The following is a 25,001-nucleotide window of genomic DNA, read 5'->3' as shown; positions in this document are numbered from 1 at the left end:
CAACTCATCATCACTCATAATTCATAAATATACCAGCTACCCTGAAGTTTTATATATGAATTGACATCGTTTGGTGCACATATATTTGTTGTCGTGATATATACGCATGGATTGTTGGATATTTATATATGATATGTAGATCATACCCCAAGTCAATATAAATGCATTTTAATATAGGATGTCATTAAAAAGGAGGGTCATTTTTATATAAAATCTCGCAAAATTATGACCCATATTTTTGGCACATCCCCGTATACCCAATGATAGGAAAATACACCCCCCCCCCCCCCCCCCCCCCCGTGGAAAAATAAAACAATTATCAATGTGCTTAAATATGAGTTAGTAACATTGTATTTGTGGTATTTTATTTTCTTAATGCGTGTGTCTTCTATAAATTAAAAGTCTTGTCAATTAGTGCAAACATGATATTTGATCAGATTTAATAGTGAGAACAATAATATGTACCAAATGTTTCTGAATTTGTTGTTTGTTTTGAGATAAGAGACTAGTTTTTAAACTTTTACCAGGACTTCTGAGTGCTTGCATTGCATTAAGAATGTTGATTCTTAATGAAACAACTATTTTTCAAAGAAACGAGCAATGCAAATATTGTGTGAGTATTTATAGTTTATTGCCTGACTTTCATTACTGAACTAACTCGTATCCTATATGACAAACATACATGTATATGATATAAACAAAATAATTTAAATAAATCTTATACACAATTAAAACATCGTATGATTATCGTATAAGCAATAGTTTTGTCTTGAGAAAAAAGTGATCTAAAAAATCCAGTTTCAATTTTTAGCGATCTATTTATCTATTATGTAAAATGTGTAACAAACTAACAAATCTAATTACACCACTGACAACCACTGACTGACAAAAAAATTAACACAACTCACTGTCTGTAATTTCGACAGCAATGTTAAAAGATAAATGAGCAAATATCTATATATGGTATAAAATAAAGGAATATCCTTCAATGTATAGGTATATCAATTAAAAATAACAATCTCTTAAATACGCTTGACAATTTATGTGTTGGCTATATTTTTCTATCCTTATCTACTTCAAAATGATTAGAGATATTGACTTGAAATCATGGCCGCGGTTAGGTCAATTTTTATGGGAGCAAAACTTTTGTTATTTGTTTTGACATATAATTTTTGATATATAGTTAAATGCTGCATAGAGATTCAAGCTTCATTACATTTAAGTAATATTTGAAAACTAGTCTTCAGTGTTTCCAATATATTTTATTTTAATATTTTTCACTAAAACTATCCTTTAAATATGTAGCTATCTATGTGTTTCCCTTGCACACATTATCTTCCTTTATGACAATTTTTCATCGACCTGTTACGCGACATAACATTTTCAACGCATTTTCTGGTATAAGCGTTATTTGCAGTAAACTTCATTACGTCTCGGGCTGATATGGGGTCTCGGAATGATACCCGGGCCGATATGGAAAAGGCCATGTATTAATCACTTTATCATATAATTCCGACAATTGTTTTATGTATGACAAATAAACAAATACAGTAACAGTCTAAAACTTTATAAAAAAAAATAAATTATGAATCCAACAAGTACACTCAAATTGTCCAACAATATCACCACTACCTCCATATTTATTTATGGTACCATTTCCTACAGAGGAATTTTGAAACATTAAAAATTTGGAAGAGGTTTTGATCATTATTACTCCATGTTTGATGTATAATAAAATTATTCATAATTGTCAATGGCATTTGATCGCAAGTTCTAAACTTTCATCATTTTTAAATTTTAAATCATTGAACTTAGCCTTGTGAACATGTGTTTTTCAATAACAGCTGGTTCTGTACAAACAGATTTACCACTGGATTTTTTAAATACATCTTATTGCAATTTGTACCGTCATTACTGGACATAACAAAAGTTCCCCTAAATTTTGACGTCATTATAGATTATATCTGACGTCACGACAGACTATACCGGAAATACCGGAAGTAACTTGCACGAGAGGAACTATTATGGGTTTTGTGCACGAGATGCCCCTGATATGGGTTATCAGCCCGGGTGGGAAATTATGGCTTGTGTACTTCCGCTCATTACACATATACAAAAGCTATCATATTAATACTAAGTATATGATAAATATAATTGAACTATGATATTTTCAAGCTTATTTGACAAAATGCATTAAATAAACATGCAATAGGAGTATACTGCAAGTGATATTAACTCATCAACTTAAACATAGCAGCCCATATTTCATTTTCAATAAACATTGAACTTAATGATGTATGATACACTATTTCCATCTTTATCAAGTAAATCAATGTTAATCCTTACATAAATGTTTACACATGATATGTTTAACAAAGCAACAATGCTTGACACCTTAGATTATGTAACTTTCAATCATTCAAATTATATACTTTTGAGTTTGTGTTGCAAAAGCAATTTATATCGGGCAACGCGTTTAAAAAGGAGTCTAACAGAGTTGACAATATCATATTTAACTCGATATATTTACATATAAACTCATCATAGATACCAGGACTAAATTTAGTATATACGCCAGACGCTCGTTTCGTCTACAAAAGACTCATCAGTGACGCTCGAATCCCAAAAAGTGATTGAATTTTATTCAAAATATTAGTTGTGTTTTTTTAAAAAAAATTGTTTATGTGTGCATATAATTTCTAAAGTTAACCACATTTTTGTGATTATGGACAAATTCGCTAAATAAGTCATAAATAAGACAGAACATTCATTTCTACGATTCTACCCAGATCATTGAGATGGCAGCACGCTCGGTCACTTCTGTAAAGAGCCTAATTAGAGACAATAAAAATATCAAATATTGATACCCTTCACTCGTTCAAAAGTTTGTACATCATATGTAGATATCTATCTTTATTTTTATATCTAAAACAATAATAGTGCGCAATATATCTTATATACTTAATTAATCTTTAATTAGTGCAAAGCTCCTTTTTTAAGAAATAGAGATTGATAATACCAAACGAACAAAATCATACTTCAGAAACACACCCTGGACGATAACATGAAGCGACAAAAAGTAGTCTACACACTACATTGAAAAAAAAAGGCTTGGAAATACGAAGTCGACCTTAAAAAGGGGTCATATAGTTGTACTTATTATGAGTTATGTGTTAAGAAAATCATAAATCAAGGTATCAAATATCTACTTCGACCGATTGGGGTAACAGTAAAACAGATCACTTAAAACAGTAATCACCGGAACAGGTATTTATGTCGATATATATTGCGCATAACGCAACAAATACAGTTCTACTTGTTCTGCAAACGCTATTGTAACCTGTATTTCAGATTAGTTTCTATTGCAACATATAACTTGTCCGATAGACAACAATACTCAAATACGATCAGATATCCAGATACTGTCATTATCTAAGAACCTCATTTTTATACTTTATTTGTCTGAATGTGTGAGGTCAGTTACGAAATTGTGTAATTATAAGGAATCGATAGTTTTCATATTCGTACATACATTAGTTAAGGTTGACGCCTCTGATTGTTTTTTGTCTTGTGCATCAATAACACACATTTCATTTGTGTAAATGATGTTAACAAAATAGAAAAAGTGTATTCAAGGCAGTTGTATTTCCACTTAAACATTATTGAATAAAATATTTAACATTCAGGCAAACACTTATTTCAGAAGAAGTCAAAAGTCAACGTAACTTTTATAACAGTTAAAAAGTTAACATAGCAAGTGCATCAAGTAACAATAGATGAACAATTTTTAACCTGATTCTATTGATATATCTATAATAATTATTTAACTAATGGTAACTTTAAGGTGTTGTCGATTTCAAGGTTAAATACTCATTGAACAAATAAGTGTTAAGGGATAAACACTAGTACAAAATAGTAGAAACAAACCATAAACTGATTTTTGTGTTTTATTTTAGCCTGGGTAACTGCACCGACTCAATTCGCAAAATATTGAGTATTGAAATCAAATTGAGTATTAGAACAGCTAAGTATCATGTGCATGCCTTTGATGTTTAATTCATGCAATAATTCCGTATACAACCTCTTACATTTTAATGCACATGGAAACTATGATTTCATTTAAAGTATCAACCATTTATCCATTAAAATTGACAGATCATATCTGTTCCCCAACTTGACTTTGGTTAAACAAAAATGTAGTTTTCAATAAAACAGTAACCCTTGTCACAGCTTTATGTAACTGATTTAATAACTCTTTATTATTGACATATCTACAGCGACATTTTTCATCTACCTTGCACAATACAAAAATATAATACTAACACTATATTGATAACACTTCATTAAACAGACAGCCTGAATCAAAGAAAAGTTAATTAAAATTTCCAGTGACAGTTAGAATAAAAAGTAAAATAACCAAAACTGAATAATTGTGCATAATTAAAGTCAATGGAAATAGACCTTTAAACTGTGCTTATGATAGCTTTGAGTTCTTTACATTTTCGATAAAAAAAAAATCTAAATTTCATATCAATAGGTGGTTACTCTAGTTAGATCATTAATTTCATAACAAGAAAACGTTGCAGCATATACACATGTAATTATTAAAAAAAATAAAACAAAGATTGAGCTGTCTGAGCTAACTTTCATTAATGATCATTATTCGGTATCACAGTTTTCGAGAGGTAACAACCTTGACTAATTTACTGGCCGGCAATGGATATATGCGTCTAATGAAAAATGTCAAGTTTATCTTCAGGTATAGGGTGTATAAGGCCTATTATAATTTGCATTGTCAACGTTATGATATAATGATATTCATAAAAGCTTATAAGAAGGCAACTACTGGCAATTGTTATTCGATATCGACAAAAAATATCTTGCTTGTAAAAGTTTAAAAACATCTACTCTTTGTAGGCCACTAATAATAATTCATGCCTGTTGTAACCATAACTCAATCGATCAACGTTAATTTACTATTGAATAAAAAAACACTCTACGGGTGGGTTTGGGTTTCGATATCATAATGTTTAAAATCATGATAAAAAAAAATCGATTAAAATATATTTAAGCTGAGGAAGTGACTTTTAATTGCTTAAAACCAGTGTGATATCATCTGTTGTGTAGAGAGGCCAACATCTTAAAATACCAATTACTTAAAACAAAAATAAACAGTCAAAGTACAAAAATGTTTTTGACAAATGTTTTATCCAGTTTGCTTATCGCTGTCAAAAGGTAAATTGTTTACAAATTATAAAAAACACACCAAAATACAAGAATCCAATTTGAAAATCTGCAAGGTATCATTATTGGGTTTGGTACGTATATAGACAGAAACACCGATAACCATGCATAATATAGTTACATAATTTGAAAAGCTTAACAACTGTATTATATTATTAATATAAAATGTTTTGTGAGAAATAGAATCGTGCATAAAGATTTGATCTTTCTATTTATGAAATAGTATATTGTAACGTATTCATTATATGATTTAATCGGACGAACTGATTACAATTTATATATCAAACGTCGAATTAAATCCAATGCAGTATTTGGAAAAACAGATTATCATTATAAATTGAATTTGTAAATACTGGCCTACTTTCTTTAAACAAGCATTGTTTTCTGTCGACAATACCTTAGAATTTTTAAATAGATAATAGTAAATAGTAAACTATACTCATTTGAAAATTCAATATAAAGAACAGAAAATTCATAATTCAGTATTGATGGTCTTTTTTGTATACGATTTATAAGAATTGAGCATTGGTCCACTAGTGTTCCCTTTGATTGATATTTGTATACGATTTATAAGAATTGAACATTGGTACACTAGTGTTGCCTTTGATTGTTATTTGTATACGATTTATAGGAATTGAACATTGGTACACTAGTGTTGCCTTTGATTGTTATTTGTATACGATTTATAAGAATTGAGCATTGGTCCACTAGTGTTGCCTTTGATTGTTATTTGTATACGATTTATAAGAATTGAACATTGGTACACTATTGTTGCCTTTGGTTGATAAGTACGAGGTGTGTCTATGTTGTATGTGGTTTTTATCTGTATCATATTATATGTTTTTAGATATATCTTATAATAAGTAACAATCAATAGCCACACTGGCACACAAACTTTCATAAGCATATTACATAGTATATTAGGGATTTTGATATAGGGTTATTTAAGTTAAAACATATAATCATAAATGAAGCTTTTTTTTTTGGCGATAAATCAGCATTGTTCGAAACGAATCTGATCCTATTTTTTTTATTATATTTAAACAAAGTAATTTAAAATGCAATCATGCAATATCTTGTTGTTTAATGCAATGAACACATCTATTTAATTTTCTAAAGCGAGTATCTTTTCTTTAACATAATTGCAGAATGGATGAAATAATGATATCAAAAATGTTCCTAGAGCCATCGTTGCATTGTTGTGAGCATATAAAAACACAAACTTTTATGACCTAAATTTTAACAAACTGAAAAAAACCTCATGCTATGATTAACGCTGGTCAATTTTTCCGGTCCCTTTTTTGGAGTAATTTGTACACATTGATATGTGTATCAAATAAAATTGAGAATGGAAATGGGGAATGTTTCAAAGCGACAACAACCCGACCATAGAGCAGACAACAGCAGAAGGCCACCAATGGGTCTTCAATGTAGCGAGAAACTCCCGCACCCAGAGGTGACCTTCAGCTGGCCCCTAAACAAATATGCACACTAGTTCAGTGATAATGGACGTCATAGCAAACTCTAAATTTTAACAAACTGAAAAAAACCTCATGCTATGATTAACGCTGGTCAATTTTTCCGGTCCCTTTTTTTGGAGTAATTTGTACACATTGATATGTGTATCAAATAAAATTGAGAATGGAAATGGGGAATGTTTCAAAGCGACAACAACCCGACCATAGAGCAGACAACAGCAGAAGGCCACCAATGGGTCTTCAATGTAGCGAGAAACTCCCGCACCCAGAGGTGACCTTCAGCTGGCCCCTAAACAAATATGCACACTAGTTCAGTGATAATGGACGTCATAGCAAACTCCGAATTATACACAAGAAACTAAAATTGAAAATTAGACATGACTGTAAGCTTTCATTAAGTAAGGAACTCACCTGACGTTTCAAATTACAACTGTAAAGTTCAACTTTTGAAAGAATGAAACGAGGGGATAATTAAGTAGAAAACATATTGACAATACCATGACAAAAACTAAAAACCATGAAAACAAATTGTTTACAATACACAATTTAGAAAACAAAAGGATTAATATACAAAACGCCAAAAGAAACCGGTTTCATTTTATACTAATTAACCAGAACCATACAGTAATGCATTACTTATTCTTGAGAAATCGTATAAGAATATTTAAACCACTGTCGAATAATTAATGTTCAAACAAATCAATTCAAATTTTAGAAAACTTGATATTCGTAAAGTCATTGAAATAACGAACAAATATTTAAAATGGTAATATTGTCTATAAATAAAAAGATGTGTTATAAAAGCCAATGAGTTAACAAACCATCAGCCACCAAAGACACGGAATATTCAAATATGGGTCACTGTAAAGCCTTTCCATAACAGACAAAAAACCATTTCACATAGTCAGTTATAAAAGATCCGGCATGACAAGGTCTTATAGTATTGTTGCCTTTGGTTGATAAGTACGAGGTGTGTCTATGTTGTATGTGGTTTTTATTTGTATCATATTATATGTTTTTAGATATATCAATAGACACTGACACACACACTTTCATAAACATATTACATAGTATATTAGGGATTTTGATATAGGGTTATTTAAGTTAAAAACATATAATCATAAATGAAGCTTTTTTTTGGCTACAAATCAGCATTGTTCGAAACGAATCTGATCCTATCTCTTTGATTATATTTAAACAAAGTAATTTAAAATGCAATAATTCAATATCTTGTTGTTTAATGCAATGAACTAATCTATTTAATTTTCTAAAGCGAGTGTTCAAACAAATCAATTCAGATTTTAGAAAACTTGATATTCTTAAAGTCATTGAAATAACGAACAAATATTTAAAATGGTAATATTGTCTTTAAATAAAAAGATGTGTTATAAAAGCCAATGAGTTAACAAACCATCAGCCACCAAAGACACGGAATATTCAAATATGGGTCACTATACAGCCTTTCCATAACAGACAAAAAACATTTCACATAGTCAGTTATAAAAGATCCGGCATGACAAGGTGCAAAACATTCAAAAGAGAGAACCAACGGCTTGATTTAAAAAAAAAAAAAAAAAAAAAAAAAATAATTAGATAAATAACAACTAACGACAAACCATTAATTTCAGACTCTTGACTTAATTACTTATAACATTGTACTATTACAAAACAGCTAGCAACAATATCTGTAACCACATATTATCAAATCAAACATGGCACTAATTAAACCATTACGTATCAAACGTTGAATATTGTATTATAAAACAGAATGAGCTGTTTGTCTCCTTTTAAGATATGACGAAATTAATATGTTTATGAAAAAAGTGTAGACATCAAAGGGCAGAGTATGAATAATTCTTGATTTAAATATACTACCTACGGCAGACGTTGAAATGTTGACCTTAAGACACTTATTCAATTATTTTTCATGATATCACAATTATTAATTTCAAACGCTACTTTCGTTCATCATAGTTTTATTTTCTTTATGTTTATATCCTTGAAATTAACAATACAAATTATCTATATTTCAGGTCAAGTTTCTGTAGTATCAATTACAACAATTATAAAGTCATAATGGTAACTGTTAAGTCATGTCGTCATAAAACCCCCACCACTACAATCATAACTGATGTCCTTTCTGTGCTAAGATTTTTAAGTCTCATCACTGCAAATTCAAACAATGGTATGATCCTGTGTATTATTATTTTTGTTTAACGTATATACGGAACAAAGATAAGCATCCTCATTTTTGCAAGTCGAAAGGATTCATTATGATTCGATCAAATATCATTTTATATGCCTAAATTTATATCCTTACTCTTTTTCCGAGAGTATTTCATTAACTATGAGCTACATAACCGGTTTCACTTGTGTAGCAGGATCCGCCTGACCTTTTTGGGCACCTGAGATTATCCCAAGTTTTTGGTTTAGTTTGGCTTGCCCAGTTTAAGTACGTGCAGAATTTAAATCGTTGGTATTTTCGACTTTTTGTTGTAATTTCGTTTTGTGCCGTGCCTTTATTAGGTTCTCATTTTCTCTGGAGTGTTAACTTGAATTATTAATCAACTAAGAAATTAACTTCTTGAATGCCCTAATGCATTCATTATGTATTAAGTTGAGTATAATGTTTTACGTTTTCATAATGCTTGTTATGTAATTCGGCTTCAGTTCATTACATGCATTGTCAAGCCATTTTAAAGACCTTGTATGTAATATGAGGCAGGCATTACCTGTAAATAGGGACGAAATCTGTATGAATTATTTTTTGGAATCTTGAATATTTGTTAAAAAAAAACCGGAAATACCTTAACGTTTCCGATGTTGGTTCTGTTGTTAGGGATTTCAGTTGTGACGTTATTTAGGGAAAACGGTACTATTTATTCTGCCATAGGCGACAATACTAACATTTTCTCATTTTACCACTTTTTATAATAAAAACCTGGATAAAACAGTTATGTGTGGTGTTAGTACTTTATTACTCTATTTTAAAAATTGAAGCCAAATAGTATCATGACCAATTTCCAACGGAGCTTGTTTATGTTATCAATGCCCACCGTCATTTTGCAGCAAATTTATAAAATTTTGAAAGCCTTTTCGAATAATTCTCTAGAAAATATTTCAATAGGTTTTAAAATTTATATTGTAAATATAAACACTGCAGTTATTCATAGATAAATAAAAAAATATATTGTACCCTTACATCCAATCACGGCGCTCCTAAGTTGACTTCCTTCAGCTGTCTTGGGTACACAAAAGGCCAACCTAATGCTAGGAAAATGTAATACTACCGTTTTCCCTTTAAGTTATGAGATCATATGCAATGTAAACAAAGAAACGCTATCATCAGGTAGCATTTTTTCATATCAAGGAATTATTAAAAATGAAATTGGTATTGCGTTCCTTCCTATTTGATACTAGACTGATAAATATATATTTTACTCGAAGTTTCATACAAACGAGACCGGAAAAAGGAAGTACATTGTAGATTGCAGATGCGGGAAATCAAAACATGACATCCAAAAAATTGAACGATTTTGAGTTCATTTGTACAATGAAAATTTCGGGAAATTTTTCACGATTTTTTTTTTTTTTTTTTTTTTATTGATTTTTCTGCTGTTATTCGGGACTTCGTCCCCATACAAATTTAATATTATGGAAGCATCCCTTTATCAATTGTACAGTATATAAGAATTTCTTAGACACTAGATTATGATACGAAGAGGTCACCTTCATTCTTGTAATTTCAGTATACAATTTCAGCCTTTACAGTGTCATATTTGGTTATTTCATACAAATTGAGAACAGAGAAATACACACTTATGAAGAGTTGAATATAAAAAATGGACAATAAATAATAGTACATATAAGTTTTTTTCTATCGTAAACTGAAATCTGCTTTTTCATTGTCCTTTTTATGTACTACGAATAGTTACCTGCATTTACTTAAGCAAAATTTGCTTTGATCATATTTCATTGTTAACTGAATTAAAATGACAGACAGGCACTTCTTTGTTATCACAGATATTCAGATGAAGTAATTGAAAATCTACAGGTTCGAAGTATGTGTCATTTAAGGACTATGTACTTAGCCTGATGCACAGTTATATAAATGAATACACTGGGTCTAAAACTGAGGTCTGTATGTAGACGTATGTAGCATAATCTGCTGACCTTCTAAACGAATTTTATGATATTGTACTCGTCAATATGGAATTATATGTCGCTTGCTATTACTTCTGTCAAAACGCTTTTGAAACCTTAGGACAATTAAATCAGTACACAGAACATTTAAATTTGACAATACAAAAAGGTTGGACAATTCACTCATACAATTAAGTAACATATATTAAATTATCTAAACTGATCATGCTGAAAAATTGAGTAATTAAAATGCTTATCTTTTGGTCTATATTCTGTTAAGTATTGTATTAATGTGAAATGTGTTGAAAGGCCTGCTTATTTACATGTATAAGAACATTGAGTGTTATGCCCTTGTTAAATCATGCAAAAAATCAACATGTACTGATCAGACAATCATTGTTATATAAAAAACGCATTTATTATTTTGTTTACTGGATATTATTGTGTACACAGTGACGGCGTGCATTAAAATTTCATTTAAAAATTTAGTAAATTGAGCAAAGAAAACTCCCTGCGATCAGCAGTGTCAACAGAAAGATTTGATAATTACTGAACTTAATTTGAGGTTATACAAGTGTTGTTCCATGTTTTGTGTTTGAGATTTGTTTTGTACATTTGTCTTTAGCAGAAATGCAGCGCAAAAATGGTTACCGCTCTATTTTGACAAGAAGGCAATTATCTATTCTACTCAGTGTAAAAGCACAAAAAAATCATTCAGGCTTTGTAACAATATGCAGGTGTAAGTTTGTAGGAAGATAACAGTTGTTCATAGTAAAGTATACCGTTTATATCTTTTTTTTCGGTTGAAGGTTAGTATAGTTAATTATAATTAAAATTACATTAACTGTTTTACGCATCGAAAATGCAATATCACGTAGCCCCGTTTTTTTGTTTTTTTTTTCTATTAATTTCAATAATGTTAGCGTTTATCTGTATATTATGCAAATTCATTACTATAAATAAAGTGCATTTGCTTTTCATTATCAATTCTTATTTTACTAAAGTAATCAATCCACGGCGGTCATTGATATATTATATAGACCCTCTCTATTTAATTAACTCGGTGACCGTCGTGGATAGTAAACTTAAAAATGATAGGAGATAGTAAATACACTTTATTCATAAATGTATGTTCAAAGTATACAGAAAAAAGCAAACCGGAATTCTAGCATGACTTTAAAAAGCGCCCAATGACGGAAACAAAATCCGGGCGCCTGTTTTTTTTTTTTTTTTTCCTCCCAAAGTAAGCCATACGGAATATTCATAAGCAAAAATGACATATGCGACTATGCATGGTAGGCTTTCTTGCATTCTTATTGTAAAGCTCCCACTTTAAAGTGACATTATCTACTACAGAATTTCGTGTATCAATAATCGATACGGAAAAAGGGATATTGAATCACTCATTAATTATTCCTTTAACGACGCATTCGTGCTTTTTTTACTTCAAAGAAATGTATCAAAAATAACCATTTACTAAATATGTATCACAATCGTCCTCCTTTCCCTAATTTTGACGTCACCAAATGCGACTTACCATCGAATATTTAATTACAATGAGGATAAATGAGCTCCTTGTTTCATTCGGAGTTTGGATGGGTTATTGTTAACTTGGTCTATATGCTATGTGTACATACAGTCGATTGTCGTTTTGTTTGTGTATTGTGGTATGTGTTTATAATCTATAAAGCATTATTAAAAATTGCGAATATCTTTCATTTGACACTATAAAAAAGATGTATACTTGTATAATGAAAAAAAAAAACAAATGTTGCTACAGTAACTGTTTGTTTTGTACATTTAGATTTGACGTAATCCAACATACTATTTCTCGTCTTGTCAATCAGATAAAATATACTTTATCAAAAAAGTCTATCCTTAAACATTCCCTTCGAATCTTTGCGATGATACACTTTTCAGATAAAGTCAACAAATGAACCCGATATATATGAATATCCTAATACTTGCAACGTAAAATTAAAATGTCGCTCAAGACGTTTGCACTATGATACCAATTTAAGACTCTGAACTCTTTGCCTCGCTGAGCAGATATTGAACCAATATGATACGAGTTCTAATAATGTAAAACAAGGCTACCAAAACTACAAAACTTTTGTAATCAATACGGTAGAACTTCAGTGGCTCAACACTACTCTTTCACAAACTAAATTACGCTTATGAATGCTGTGTGAATATGATATATTAGAAACACTAAATGACAGGTTTAATAAAAAAAAAGTAGGTTACATCAGACTGTCACCAATGGGTCTTCAACACAGTGCGAAATACCGCACCCGTCATCAGTTAGCCCCTTAACAAACATGTGAACTTGTTCAGTGAAAATGGTCGTCATACTACACTTCAAAACTAAGAAATAATAATATACTAAAAATAAAATAAAACTACCAAATACCGGTGACTTTTGATTTGGGACAGACGGGAAAATGTTGCAGGATTAAACATGTTTAGTGAGAACTCTACAATCCCTATACTTCTAACCAATGTAGAGAAAAATCAAGCAGCAATTAGTAAAGTAAAATGCAGTTTAAAAGATGTCCGATTTCAGAATCGGTAACATCAACTAACGACAACTTCTGAACATCAGATTTCTGACTTAGAACAGATGCAAACAATTGCAGAGGGATTTAACGTTTAAATGATATCAAACCTGTTCCCGTATCTGAAACACTAGTGTAACATCACACCATAGAAAGACACACAATAAAATTTCATTTGGAATAGCTTAACTCATTCCAAAAACGTAGACACACAAATGAACATACACTGAACGAATAAATTTAATCTATGATACAAAGTTTATGAAAATAAGAGATGAATAATTAAAGTAAAAGTATTATACCGTTGTGAATTGTTAAACAATTTCAGAAAAACATCAACTTTGAAAATTGAAAAAAATCGGGCTCCGTAATAGCACTTAAGATATGTATTTTAAAAAAGAAATTTACCAATATAAAAACTTTAAACCGTTTCTGAATATGATAAAATACTTTTGACCGCAGACCACAATTTGTGTTAGCGAAGCACTTAATTAAGCCTTAAACTTTTGTTTAGATTTTCGTTTGTCGAGATATTCCTCTTGCTAGTAGTATACTATGTTTATTTTGAAAATGTTTAAACTAGTATCTTTTAATATTAAATCACATGTGTGTACGTAAAATGGATCTAGATAATATATTGGATATCATATCCAAATATATTATCTAAATACATTTTTTTCTGGATTTGAATTTTATGTAGATGCAGTATTAACATTATTATCATGTCTTAGCTTTCGTTTGTCTATTACAGTTACAAGACAACAGTCAGAAAGCCAAAATTCACAATAAGCTAATCATTGTCTGTAAATTGATTCAAAACGAAACAAATAGTATAATCGTTTTGTAAAATTGTTACAATGAATTCTAACCGTCTTCCCCCAAAATGATTTATTCGATACTAACTATTTTATACGTAAATCATAGAGCCAAATGCAATGAAGGAAAGAGAAATTTATTATACAACAAGACGAAACTTACCAAAATTTCGCTATGGATGCTGAAAATCAATACGAAAATAATAATAAGTCTTTGTTCTTGAGCCATTCTAATGCACGGTCGTTATGTTTAGTCGTTAAAAGACCAGAGAGATATATTCCATATATTTTATACCCAGTTGATTGCACGTGAAAGTTCCAAGTCAATCATTGCTTCATCTAGATTGGTTGCAATAGAAAATAAAAAAAATACCTACAAAGAAAAGGCGGTATTTAATTTTATAGCTTATTTAAAACATCTATTTAATTTTTACGTAACAAGTTTAACATATAAGATTTGTTTTGTGCAATATAACTTTCAAATATTACTTTTAATACAACATTTTAATGAAACCTTTCAATTCATCCTATCGATTAAATGAGATTTTAAAGTTTCGAGTTATTTTCTCAAATATTTGATATTTACATTTTTGAATAAATGTATCTTTTATATAGTCGTTCAACACGATTTAATTTTGTTTAGCAAATACATTTTTTTCTAAATTAAATATGAAATATTGAATTATGTACACTTAAGTGCAATATTAAATATATTTTAAATATAAAAAAGTATTTTACAGTATAAAATGACGTAGGAATATGTAGAGTGATATCATATATCGACATCAGAAACAGGAACGATAAGAATCAGCATCCGCTCACATGATGCATGTATGTGTGCTATTTTATGGTAACCTTTACGGATAATTCAGGCATGTTAAATAACAATTTTAGTTACCGTTATGAACGAATTTCGTCAATGACATCATTGAACAATCAGCTCTTGCACTAATGTACTTACATAAGCTTTGTGACATTGGAAATGTACGGGATAAACAATGACGATAATGCCAGAAGTTACAGTTTGTTTTTGGCAGGTAAAGTTAGGGTGCCCTATTTGTACCTATTCTGACAGTCCACCCTTTTTATTTTTGTTTTTTAGTTTGAAGAATAATCCTTACTTGCTATGTTGTTTCACAAATTTCGAATCCATACCGAATCATTGAATAACGGGTTTGAAATTACTTCAAAGCCACCAAAGATCCCACTTTCAGTTGTACTAATAAATTGCGTCCATTCTTAACTACATATCCGTATAACTCGGATAAATGTTGTTTTGGATTTTCTTTTTATATATATAAAGTCCCAAGATGGATGAAAGCGCTAGACAGCGCTAGACAATGCTGCTTTTAACACTCTTTTTGTGTATTTGATTTTTTTTTGAGAGCCCAGGTGGTCGTGTGGTCTAGCGGGACGGCTGAAGTGCAGGCGATTTGGTGTCACGATATCACAGTAGCATGGGTTCGAATCCCGGCGAGGGAAGAACCAAAAATTTGCGAAAGCAAATTTACAGATCTAACATTGTTGGGTTGATGTTTAGACGAGTTGTATATATATTATGTACACAGCCATGTATCACCATCATTGATGGCGATCCGATGGATACATCTGGTGTAGAGTTGTCACTGACTCAGACGTACTTATATATATATATATATATATATACAACTCGTCTAAACATCAACCCAACAATGTTAGATCTGTAAATTTGCTTTCGCAAATTTTTGGTTCTTCCCTCGCCGGGATTCGAACCCATGCTACTGTGATATCGTGACACCAAATCGCCTGCACTGCAGCCGTCCCGCTAGGCCACACGACCACCTGGGCTCTCTAAAAAAGAGCTTTCGCTGGCCATGTGTTACCTTTCCACGTCAGTTTTAATCTAGCGGCGTACTACAGTACATGATATATAAGGCATGAAGATGTTATTGTTACAGATCAGCTAAATTATCTATAGTAAAGGATCCTACAAATTAATGTAAGATACAGTCACAGAAAATAAGTATATATATTGGCAATGGTCTATTCCTTAATGCATGTTCCACAAGGGATGTCTGTGACATATTTCAATTTTCAGTTTTAAAAGTCTTTTTGAAGACGCCTCATGTAGCGGTTCTCTAATTTCGCTAATTATTTAAATGAAGAGGCAACAGTTTGATATATAAGCTGACCGTTTAATTTAATGTATCTTTAAGACTATTTAGATATGTTAAACATTTGCATTATAATGTATGATAGAAATATTATTTTTTAGTCTATAAAATAAACCTTTATGATTTTTAAATCTTTTTAGGAAAAATTTTGCCGATTGTGTACTTTAACGATTAATGAGTATTGCAAATACTATCTTTTAAGCGAGTAAGATAAGAACAGCGATTTATTTCATAAAAATGATACAAGAGAAAAAGTAATGCAAGAGATAACAAGCTTTGTTATCATCAAGACGAACAGAGTTTAGTTCGAGTTATAAACATGTGAGTGGATGACCCAAAACAATGTGTGTCGAGCATATAAGTAAAACATTAACAATAAGATTGTCTGAAAACCAGTCAAAAATAACTTGTTTTATTGAGTTTTAGGATATACATACAAAAATTACTAAAAGCTTAAAAAGAATTTAAACCAAATAAAAAAAAAATAACATTGGGCTTTATCAACCATTATCCTTTGCTTAATTACTTTGGTTTTAGGTTAAAAAAAAAAGTAAAATCACAAAAATAACTCCGAGGAAAATTCTATCGGAAAGTCCCTAATCAAATGGTAAAATCAAATGACAAAACATATAAAACGAATGGACAACAACTGTCATATTCCTGACATGGTACAGACGTTTTCAAATGTAGAAAATGGTGGATTGAACCTGGTTTTATAGGTAAGTATAGTTTCAGTTTCTGTCAGATGGGTTACTCACTTTCAAGAAACATGACTTGAAACAATTGTTGCAATAGTATACTTTAGCACAACTAATGTACAAATTCATGTGTTTGATCTTAACTACTGTTGTCAAAGTGACGTAGTATTGAAGTACATGTTCAACTGAATTTTGTTACTGTAGATCTATGTATTTGACCCGCGCATTTTACTGATACTTTTTGCCGTTTGATAAGATTTACAAACTTTGCAGACATCTTCCAAAGCCTATTACGAAGATGAAAACAATATTTGTACATTTGTATGATTTAGAAACAAGATTTATTAATTTTTGTATTGGATTAGAAGTTGTCAAAAGTTATCAAAGGTACCAGGATTATAATTTAATACACCAGACGCGCGTTTCGTCTACATCAGACTCATCAGTGACGCTCATATCAAAATAGTTATAAAGCCAAACAAGTACAAAGTTGAAGAGCATTGAGGACCCAAAATTCCAAAAGTTGTGCCTAATACGGCTAAGGTAATCTATTACTGGGATAAGAAAATCCTTAGTTTTCCGAAAAATTCAAAGTTTTGTAGACAAGAAATGTATAAAAAGGACCATATAATTGATATTCATGTCAACACCGAAGTGCTGACTACTGGACTGGGTCAAATCTTGTCAAGTCTAGGCAATTTATGTATTAGTATTTTTTTGTCTTAAAAGGAAAAGGGTGTGGTCTCAATCAAAAGTTTAGAAAAAAGAAAATGTTTCACTTACATCAGTTTTAATAAAATGTATGTTACAATAAAAATAATGTTATAAGGTCATGTGGAGTTATTAAAATAATATCAAATGTGCCATGAACGCATTGGTACGTGCTGGTTTCTTCATGAACGTTTTCTGATTTGACATCAAATATTCAGCTTTTAAGTTTTTGTTCTTTTCTTTTACTCCATGGTTGAACTCCCCCCTGTCAAATATTTGCAGTCATATTTATTGTCCAGATATCAATTAAAAATTATTAAATTAATGTACTCAGACATTAGTTCTGCTGATATTAAAAAATAGAGATGAAAATATGCATGTTGAAAATTTGTGTAATGCATTAACAAAATTTAATTATTATGACAGATTTAAGTAATAAATTATACGATTTATTAACAGGAGCTAAGTAATAGAATTATATATGAAAAGGCCGTAAGTGCAAATTTCCATCAAGACTGGTCATAGGAATAACTCTTATATAAGCAATTTCACAGATAGAGATGAAAAATTTAAATCTTACAGTATTAAAATTAGTCAGCATTTCAACAGAGACTTATAAAAGTTATAAATAAATGAAATTATGATTATATTGATTTTTTTTATGATAATAACAGTATCAATTTTTATCCGATTTAACACACTATACCATATTTGTATCCCTCAAATAGCACATTTATAAAATTCAATTTGTGTAATGCCTCATATTCCGATATTTTAGTGAATCAATTTATAATCTTTAATATTATGATATTTTTTCTGTTCGAACCCGTAATTTATGTTTAAAACAAACTACATTATCAAAGAAATAAGCATTATCTTCATTACATTTCGTTTTCGAACTCATATTAATAAAAAAAAAACACCCGTTTTCATGAACGCTTCTTTTTAATTTACACTTAAAATATCCCTACTTTATTAGGTTTTCTCCTACTTCAAAAACAGACTGTCTAGGGGAAGGGTTATTACACAGTATTCAAGACGAACCAATAATTGCATTATCTTATAACTAAAGTCTTCAGACACACGCTTTAGAGTGATGATTTTATCTTATTTTTAATAAAATAATTAAAAAAAAATTGTTTTAAGAATAATTTTAATATTCGTGGATTTTTATCTTAAGACTATTACATATCATGTTTTTATAATTACCTTTATAGCTTATTGTTCATAGTTAACAAAAATATGAAAGTTTATACATTATTCTTATATAAGATGGAGTTGATTATTCAATACAACACTATTATAAAAAACGTTTTCGTGACTTGATTTTAGAGGACATGTGATAATTTAGTAGATTACAACACTATTGAATAAAAATCTGATGAAAAGAATATCGGTTTCTTTTCATTTAAAAAAATAAAACGTTAAATAATAATTTGAAATGATATACATTTTATTTTAACATATTAAGCAATTTTTTCATAATGGAATACAATAGTATTACATTGCATAAACGACGCAATTTCTGTGATAATAAATTTTCATTTGAGATTATACGTTACTGAGTAAATATCTGTTCATATGCTGTGATGCAGTAATACTTTTTTGAAGGTTGATATCGTCTACAAAATACAAGTTCAATGATTTTTTCGGATTAGATTATTTAAATTTTAATTATTTTTTTTTGAAAATATACGTACTTTGTCTTTAATTTTCAATAAACGAGTATAAGAACGATGCATTGCTCAAAAATTGAATCTATAAAATCGAAACTAATAATTTTATTGTTTGTTTTCTTTTTTGTAACATATTAACTAAAAGGAAAACAGCGATTTATATGAAATATGGTCGAAATTGATTTGAATAATTCGTTGCATCCTTGCAGTTGTAAATTTTGTAAATTTAACATAATAGTAAAGATATGTTAAATTTACAAAATTTAAAATTTTCAAATGCAAAATGCAGAAAGTTTTCGTGAATTGTTTTGTTGCAGTGTATTTGTCTTTTAATTAATTTCTGAATCACTCTATTGGGCATGTTTAATTCACATGTGGAGCAGGATCTGCTTACCCTTCCGGAGTATCTGAGATCACCCCTAGTTTTTGGTGGGGTTTGTGTTGTTTATTCTTTAGTTTTCTATGTTGTGTTATGTGTACTATTGTTTATCTGTTTGCCCTTTTCGTTTTTAGACATGGCGTTGTCAGTTTATTGTCGATTTATGAGTTTGACTGTCCCTCTGGTATTTTTCGTCCCTCTTTTAAAACAAGATAAAGTGAACTTACCATGAATTCAAAAGGTGCAAAATTCTTCTTTAGTGAAACATGCAAAGCTGTAAATCTCGTATGTAAGTTATATTTTCAATTGAATCTGTTTCGTTGTGTGCATCAGTTCATATTGAATGAATTCATAATCCTGCGGAGGAAAATAATCATTTGGTTTAATTTTATTCAAATCGTCAAAAACAATGTCCATAGGTGATCAAACACCAGACACACTTTTTAAAATCCTTTACTTTCCAGACTGATTTCGAATAAAGAAAAAAAAAACGTTCATAATTAATTATGTTAAATTTAAACAAGTTCACATAATTCATTACGTGAATTGAAACCACTATATACATCGTATGACTGCAGCTAACCTTTATGTTACATGTATGGGCTTATGTTAGTATTACAAAGCATATGCCACACCAATAAACAAAACTTGAAGCAAACTTGACTGAAACATTAAATGTGAGGATTAGCTTTACTTTATTTTATAATCCCTTCAGCGATGTTAGTTCACCTTCCAGTTGTATCATCCACCAATTGGTTCTTGTTTTGACAAACTTGTAAAGATTGGTCACGCAAATACAATGATGTAACATCATTTACTAGTCTAAAATATCTGAAGTAATTAAAATTTGTTACCAACGAAGAAATGTGGTCAAATATTTACTTAAACGTTTAGACTTTTAATGTAAAATCGTCAAGGAAAAAGACAATTTTGCCTGGTATTATTCTGGACAGAGCGCGATTTTTTTTTTTTTGCAGATCATCTTGTATGCCCGGGTCAACGTTTTTGATGTCACAAAGCAGGGATATTATATGAAATAATATTAAAAGCTGAGCAGAGTGATGACAGTAAGACGACCGATAAATCTTGTTACCATCCTCTTCCAAGGACAATTAGTATCCAAATTAACTTTATGTAATTCAATTCTAATAAATCCGTATAACTAAATCTCTGTTTTAATGATTGATTTTAATGCAATAGACGAACTTTTGCAAGAGTTCGTAAATAAGCTATATCAAATGCTAGAACGTTCTCATTACCTCCCTCTGGAAAGACTGTCTGAAGTTGGATTATTGTCATACAAGGTTTCGTCCGGCATATAGATTTTAGCATACACTCGGTTCAAAAGACGGTAAATTCAGAAAAGCGATGCAAACGCACAAAATTTACGAAGTATAATTTTCGATAACTTTTCGAAATTTAAAAAGGATTTAAAGATTTACAGTGCTGACTTTAAATTTGATAGGATCTTTAAAACATTAAATAACCTGACTGACAATGATATATACTATTAGCGTTAACATCAGCTGAATCCACTATAATTAATTCTTTTTGCAAAGAGAATTTTCTTCATGGATATTTTTTTGTATCCTGTACATAGAAATAATATGCTTTAAAACATTTTCAAGGACAATGAATCAGTTATTGCATTTTTACAGTATCTTTTGCCATACATGTACATACATAGATCGATGAGATATATTGTATTCGTGAGTTTATTTCGTTAGCGCGTTTCCCAATTCTCCGTTTATTCACAAACACTATGCAGAATAAACACAAGTCAAACATTCTGTGTGGGCTGCATAATTTTATAAACATATCATAAGATTTAATTGCGTGATCTTTACAGAGTATGTACAAGGGGAGGAATCTACGTCATCACGCAGGGTGTCGGCGATTGAAATTGGACCACCATTTTGTCGCTTCAAGGTAAGAATTTGACTTATTATGCCAGTTATATGAGGGTTATGATTATACAAGATAGTCCACCAAAGACTATATAAAGTAGGAAAATAAATGAGCCATCGCTCAATACTATTGGTTATCTCAATTTTGCAAACACTTCGATACCAGTTTTAGGAATTGGGTCAACATGCAGGATATCGGCAAAATTTTTCATAACAACATCTTGATTATCAAGAACCGCCTACTTTATCAACAAATGAACATGTCCGAATTCTTTATTGTACTCGGGAAAATACTTGTTACTCACAAATATCCGTCATTATGGTCGAAAAACGTCTTATTTTTAAAAAATTGAAAAAGGATGTCGGCAACACATCGAATATCGAAGGATGTCGGGGACACACTAATATATACTATTTTTAACACATATGTTATTCAACATGTGACTAGATCTAATTTAAAACTAATGGTCATGACAAGCCGCAAATCAAATTTAAACTTGTGCAGGCGGAAACGATCGCGAATACAATCTGATGTTGAACAGCCGACCAGATCGCCCACTAAATCGCCACCCGTAAAAAAAATCAAAACCATGCAAGTCCTCATTTGTCATCAAAATAAAAACGCCTGGCAAAAATGTTAAGTTTCCCCAATGCCAATTACTGAAGAAATTTCAACAAAACCGCCAGTAGACTTGCGCAAATGTCACGATAGAGGACCAACAGGGCCATGCATACGATTGTTTGCAGATCAACTTCAAAACGACATGTTACATGAAATGGAACATGAAATAAAGGATCCCCCAAAAATGACAAACTGCAAGAATTGATAGCACTTGCTCCTGCAGTTCTTCCGTATTATAATGTGTGGTTGAACAACGTGTAGTTATATAAGATTGTTTTTTTAATCTGGTGTCTGGGATGACATTGCATAATTGTCTGGGTGGAATGCCTTTACCAGCATAGTTTCCCGTGAGATTTTTTTGTACTGTAGAGACATGAAAGTTCGATTAAAAAGCCAAATTAACTACGGTATCATATGCAAGTAAAAATGTAACTAAACGCACGTCTGGCGTATAAAATTTTAAACCTGATACTTTTTGTTAGTTGAAACGATCCGACTCTGACTTTCACCTTCTAAAACTTTTTTTCTCTCGATTATTTACAAAAATTGAATCCTGAAATTGAGTGCATGAAATGGAAGCAAGCAAGGAACACTAATCCTGCTTTGGTTTTTTTTCGTATCTTTATTATGGTTGATATAATCAAAGGACACTTACATTGTTAATATATTAGTGTGTCCCCGACATCCTTCGATATTCGATGTGTTGCCGACATCCTTTTTCAATTTTTTAAAAATAAGACGTTTTTCGACCATAATGACGGATATTTGTGAGTAACAAGTATTTTCCCGAGTACAATAAAGAATTCGGACATGTTCATTTGTTGATAAAGTAGGCGGTTCTTGATAATCAAGATGTTGTTATGAAAAATTTTGCCGATATCCTGCATGTTGACCTAATTCCTAAAACTGGTATCGAAGTGTTTGCAAAATTGAGATAACCAATAATATTGAGCGATGGCTCATTTATTTTCCTACTTTATATAGTCTTTGGTGGACTATTTTGTATAAACATAACCCTCATATAACTGGAATAATAAGTCAAATTCTTACCTTGAAGCGACAAAATGGTGGTCCAATTTCAATCGCCGACACCCTGCGTGATGACGTAGATTCTCCCCCTTGATGTACCATTGTATGTATATCCAGTACTTATAGATTGACATCTTTTAATCTGAGAATTTTATATATTCAGTTGGGAAAAGGAAACAAATATAAACAAGTTTTGCAAACTGACTGAAATGGTATATTGGGTATATGTAATATGAGTTTATGAAACGTGGACCATGAAACACGTTCAAGTATAAAACACATCCATAAAGTATAAGTGGAAGTAGAAAGAGAGGTTATCAAGTATGGGTCACCATACGGGCTTGATTAATGTACAAAGCCCAAACTACTAAATTTCTCAGTAGTTGTACATGTAAACACACATTATTTAAAAGAATCCTGTTATGATAATTTGTTCAACCTATAAACACATACTTTTATTCTCAATTTTTTTAAATATGAAAAAGAAGATGTGGTATGATTGCCAATGTCCAACATTTAAAACTTGATAAGTCGGATACATCATTAAAATTCTAATATTGTTATCTCAAGAAAACAAAAAAGCTCACCATTAGTAGTATGAATACACAAACGTAAATAATCCTCTTTATTCCATATTTTATAGGTCACAACATAACTCGTATTTTAAAATGTAACTTCCTTATCTATTGTCGGAAAATATAATCACTGTTTCACTTCAATTCTCGTTATTGCTATGATATCTAGTTGGTAAAAAAATAAACAACAAATGAATATTTTGAGGTAATCGTCAGTGCAACAAAACTCTAAATAAATATTTTTTAATACTTTAAATACGCAGAAACATGAAAAAATATTTCTTACACAAAAACTGTTAATTACATATTATTCGTTCCTTTTTTTCTCATTAGACGGAGATGTTTCTGTAGACAATTCTAATCATGCATTTTCTAAATTTATCACAATAGAATCTTCGTGTTTGTTAATATGACCGTAATGTATGTACTTCCTCAATTTGAAGATACTTGGTCTCCTGAAATCAAATATATAATTGTTACTTAGTGTAAAAAGTTAAATCACAAAAAATACTGGACTCCGCGGAAAATTCAGAACGGAAAGTCCCCAATCAAATGGCAAAATCTTAAGCACGAACACATCACACAAATGGACAACAACTGTCATATTCCTGACTTGGTACAAACATTTTCTTATGTAGAAAATGGTGGAATGAACCTGGTTTTATAGCGCTAAAACTCTCTCTTGTAAATGTTTTCATATAAGGAAAAAATAGAAAAACACATTTATATTTTGTTGTATTTCATTAAACGATGATTAAATAAGATATATTGTAATGAGCATTAGCACAATAAACTCACAAAAACATAAATACAAGGAAATACATATCCGTAAATATCATCGATGATTACATCCTGTCAACACATTCTTTTTGTCTTTACACAAGGTTGTTATTTTATGAATCTTAACACCTCCTCCGTTTGAGCTGTACTGATTGATGTTTTACTATGGAAAAATTAGTTTAGTTATTTGTTTACCCAGAATTTATTTTACACAAGGACTATTGTTTTTTCAA

General features: G+C 30.5%; 1 protein-coding gene across 1 annotated transcript in view; it reads right to left on the bottom strand.

Moving 5' to 3' along the window:
- LOC143067126 (A disintegrin and metalloproteinase with thrombospondin motifs 6-like) overlaps positions 1-24,749 on the bottom strand; it is a 59,179-nt gene extending 34,430 nt beyond the window's left edge. The window contains exons 1-4 of the mRNA XM_076240180.1: positions 24,001-24,749; positions 20,083-20,212; positions 19,363-19,422; positions 14,402-14,611 (exon numbers count right to left, since the gene is read on the bottom strand). Coding sequence (XP_076096295.1) covers positions 14,402-14,467 — 66 coding nt within the window. The 5' untranslated portion in view covers positions 14,468-14,611; positions 19,363-19,422; positions 20,083-20,212; positions 24,001-24,749. The remainder of the gene's footprint in view (positions 1-14,401; positions 14,612-19,362; positions 19,423-20,082; positions 20,213-24,000) is intronic.
- Positions 24,750-25,001: the final 252 nt, after the last annotated feature.

The sequence above is a fragment of the Mytilus galloprovincialis genome, chromosome 3, assembly GCF_965363235.1.
Source record: "Mytilus galloprovincialis chromosome 3, xbMytGall1.hap1.1, whole genome shotgun sequence".
In the NCBI taxonomy this organism is placed as follows: domain Eukaryota; kingdom Metazoa; phylum Mollusca; class Bivalvia; order Mytilida; family Mytilidae; genus Mytilus; species Mytilus galloprovincialis.
This window is presented reverse-complemented; position numbering and strand designations above follow the sequence as displayed.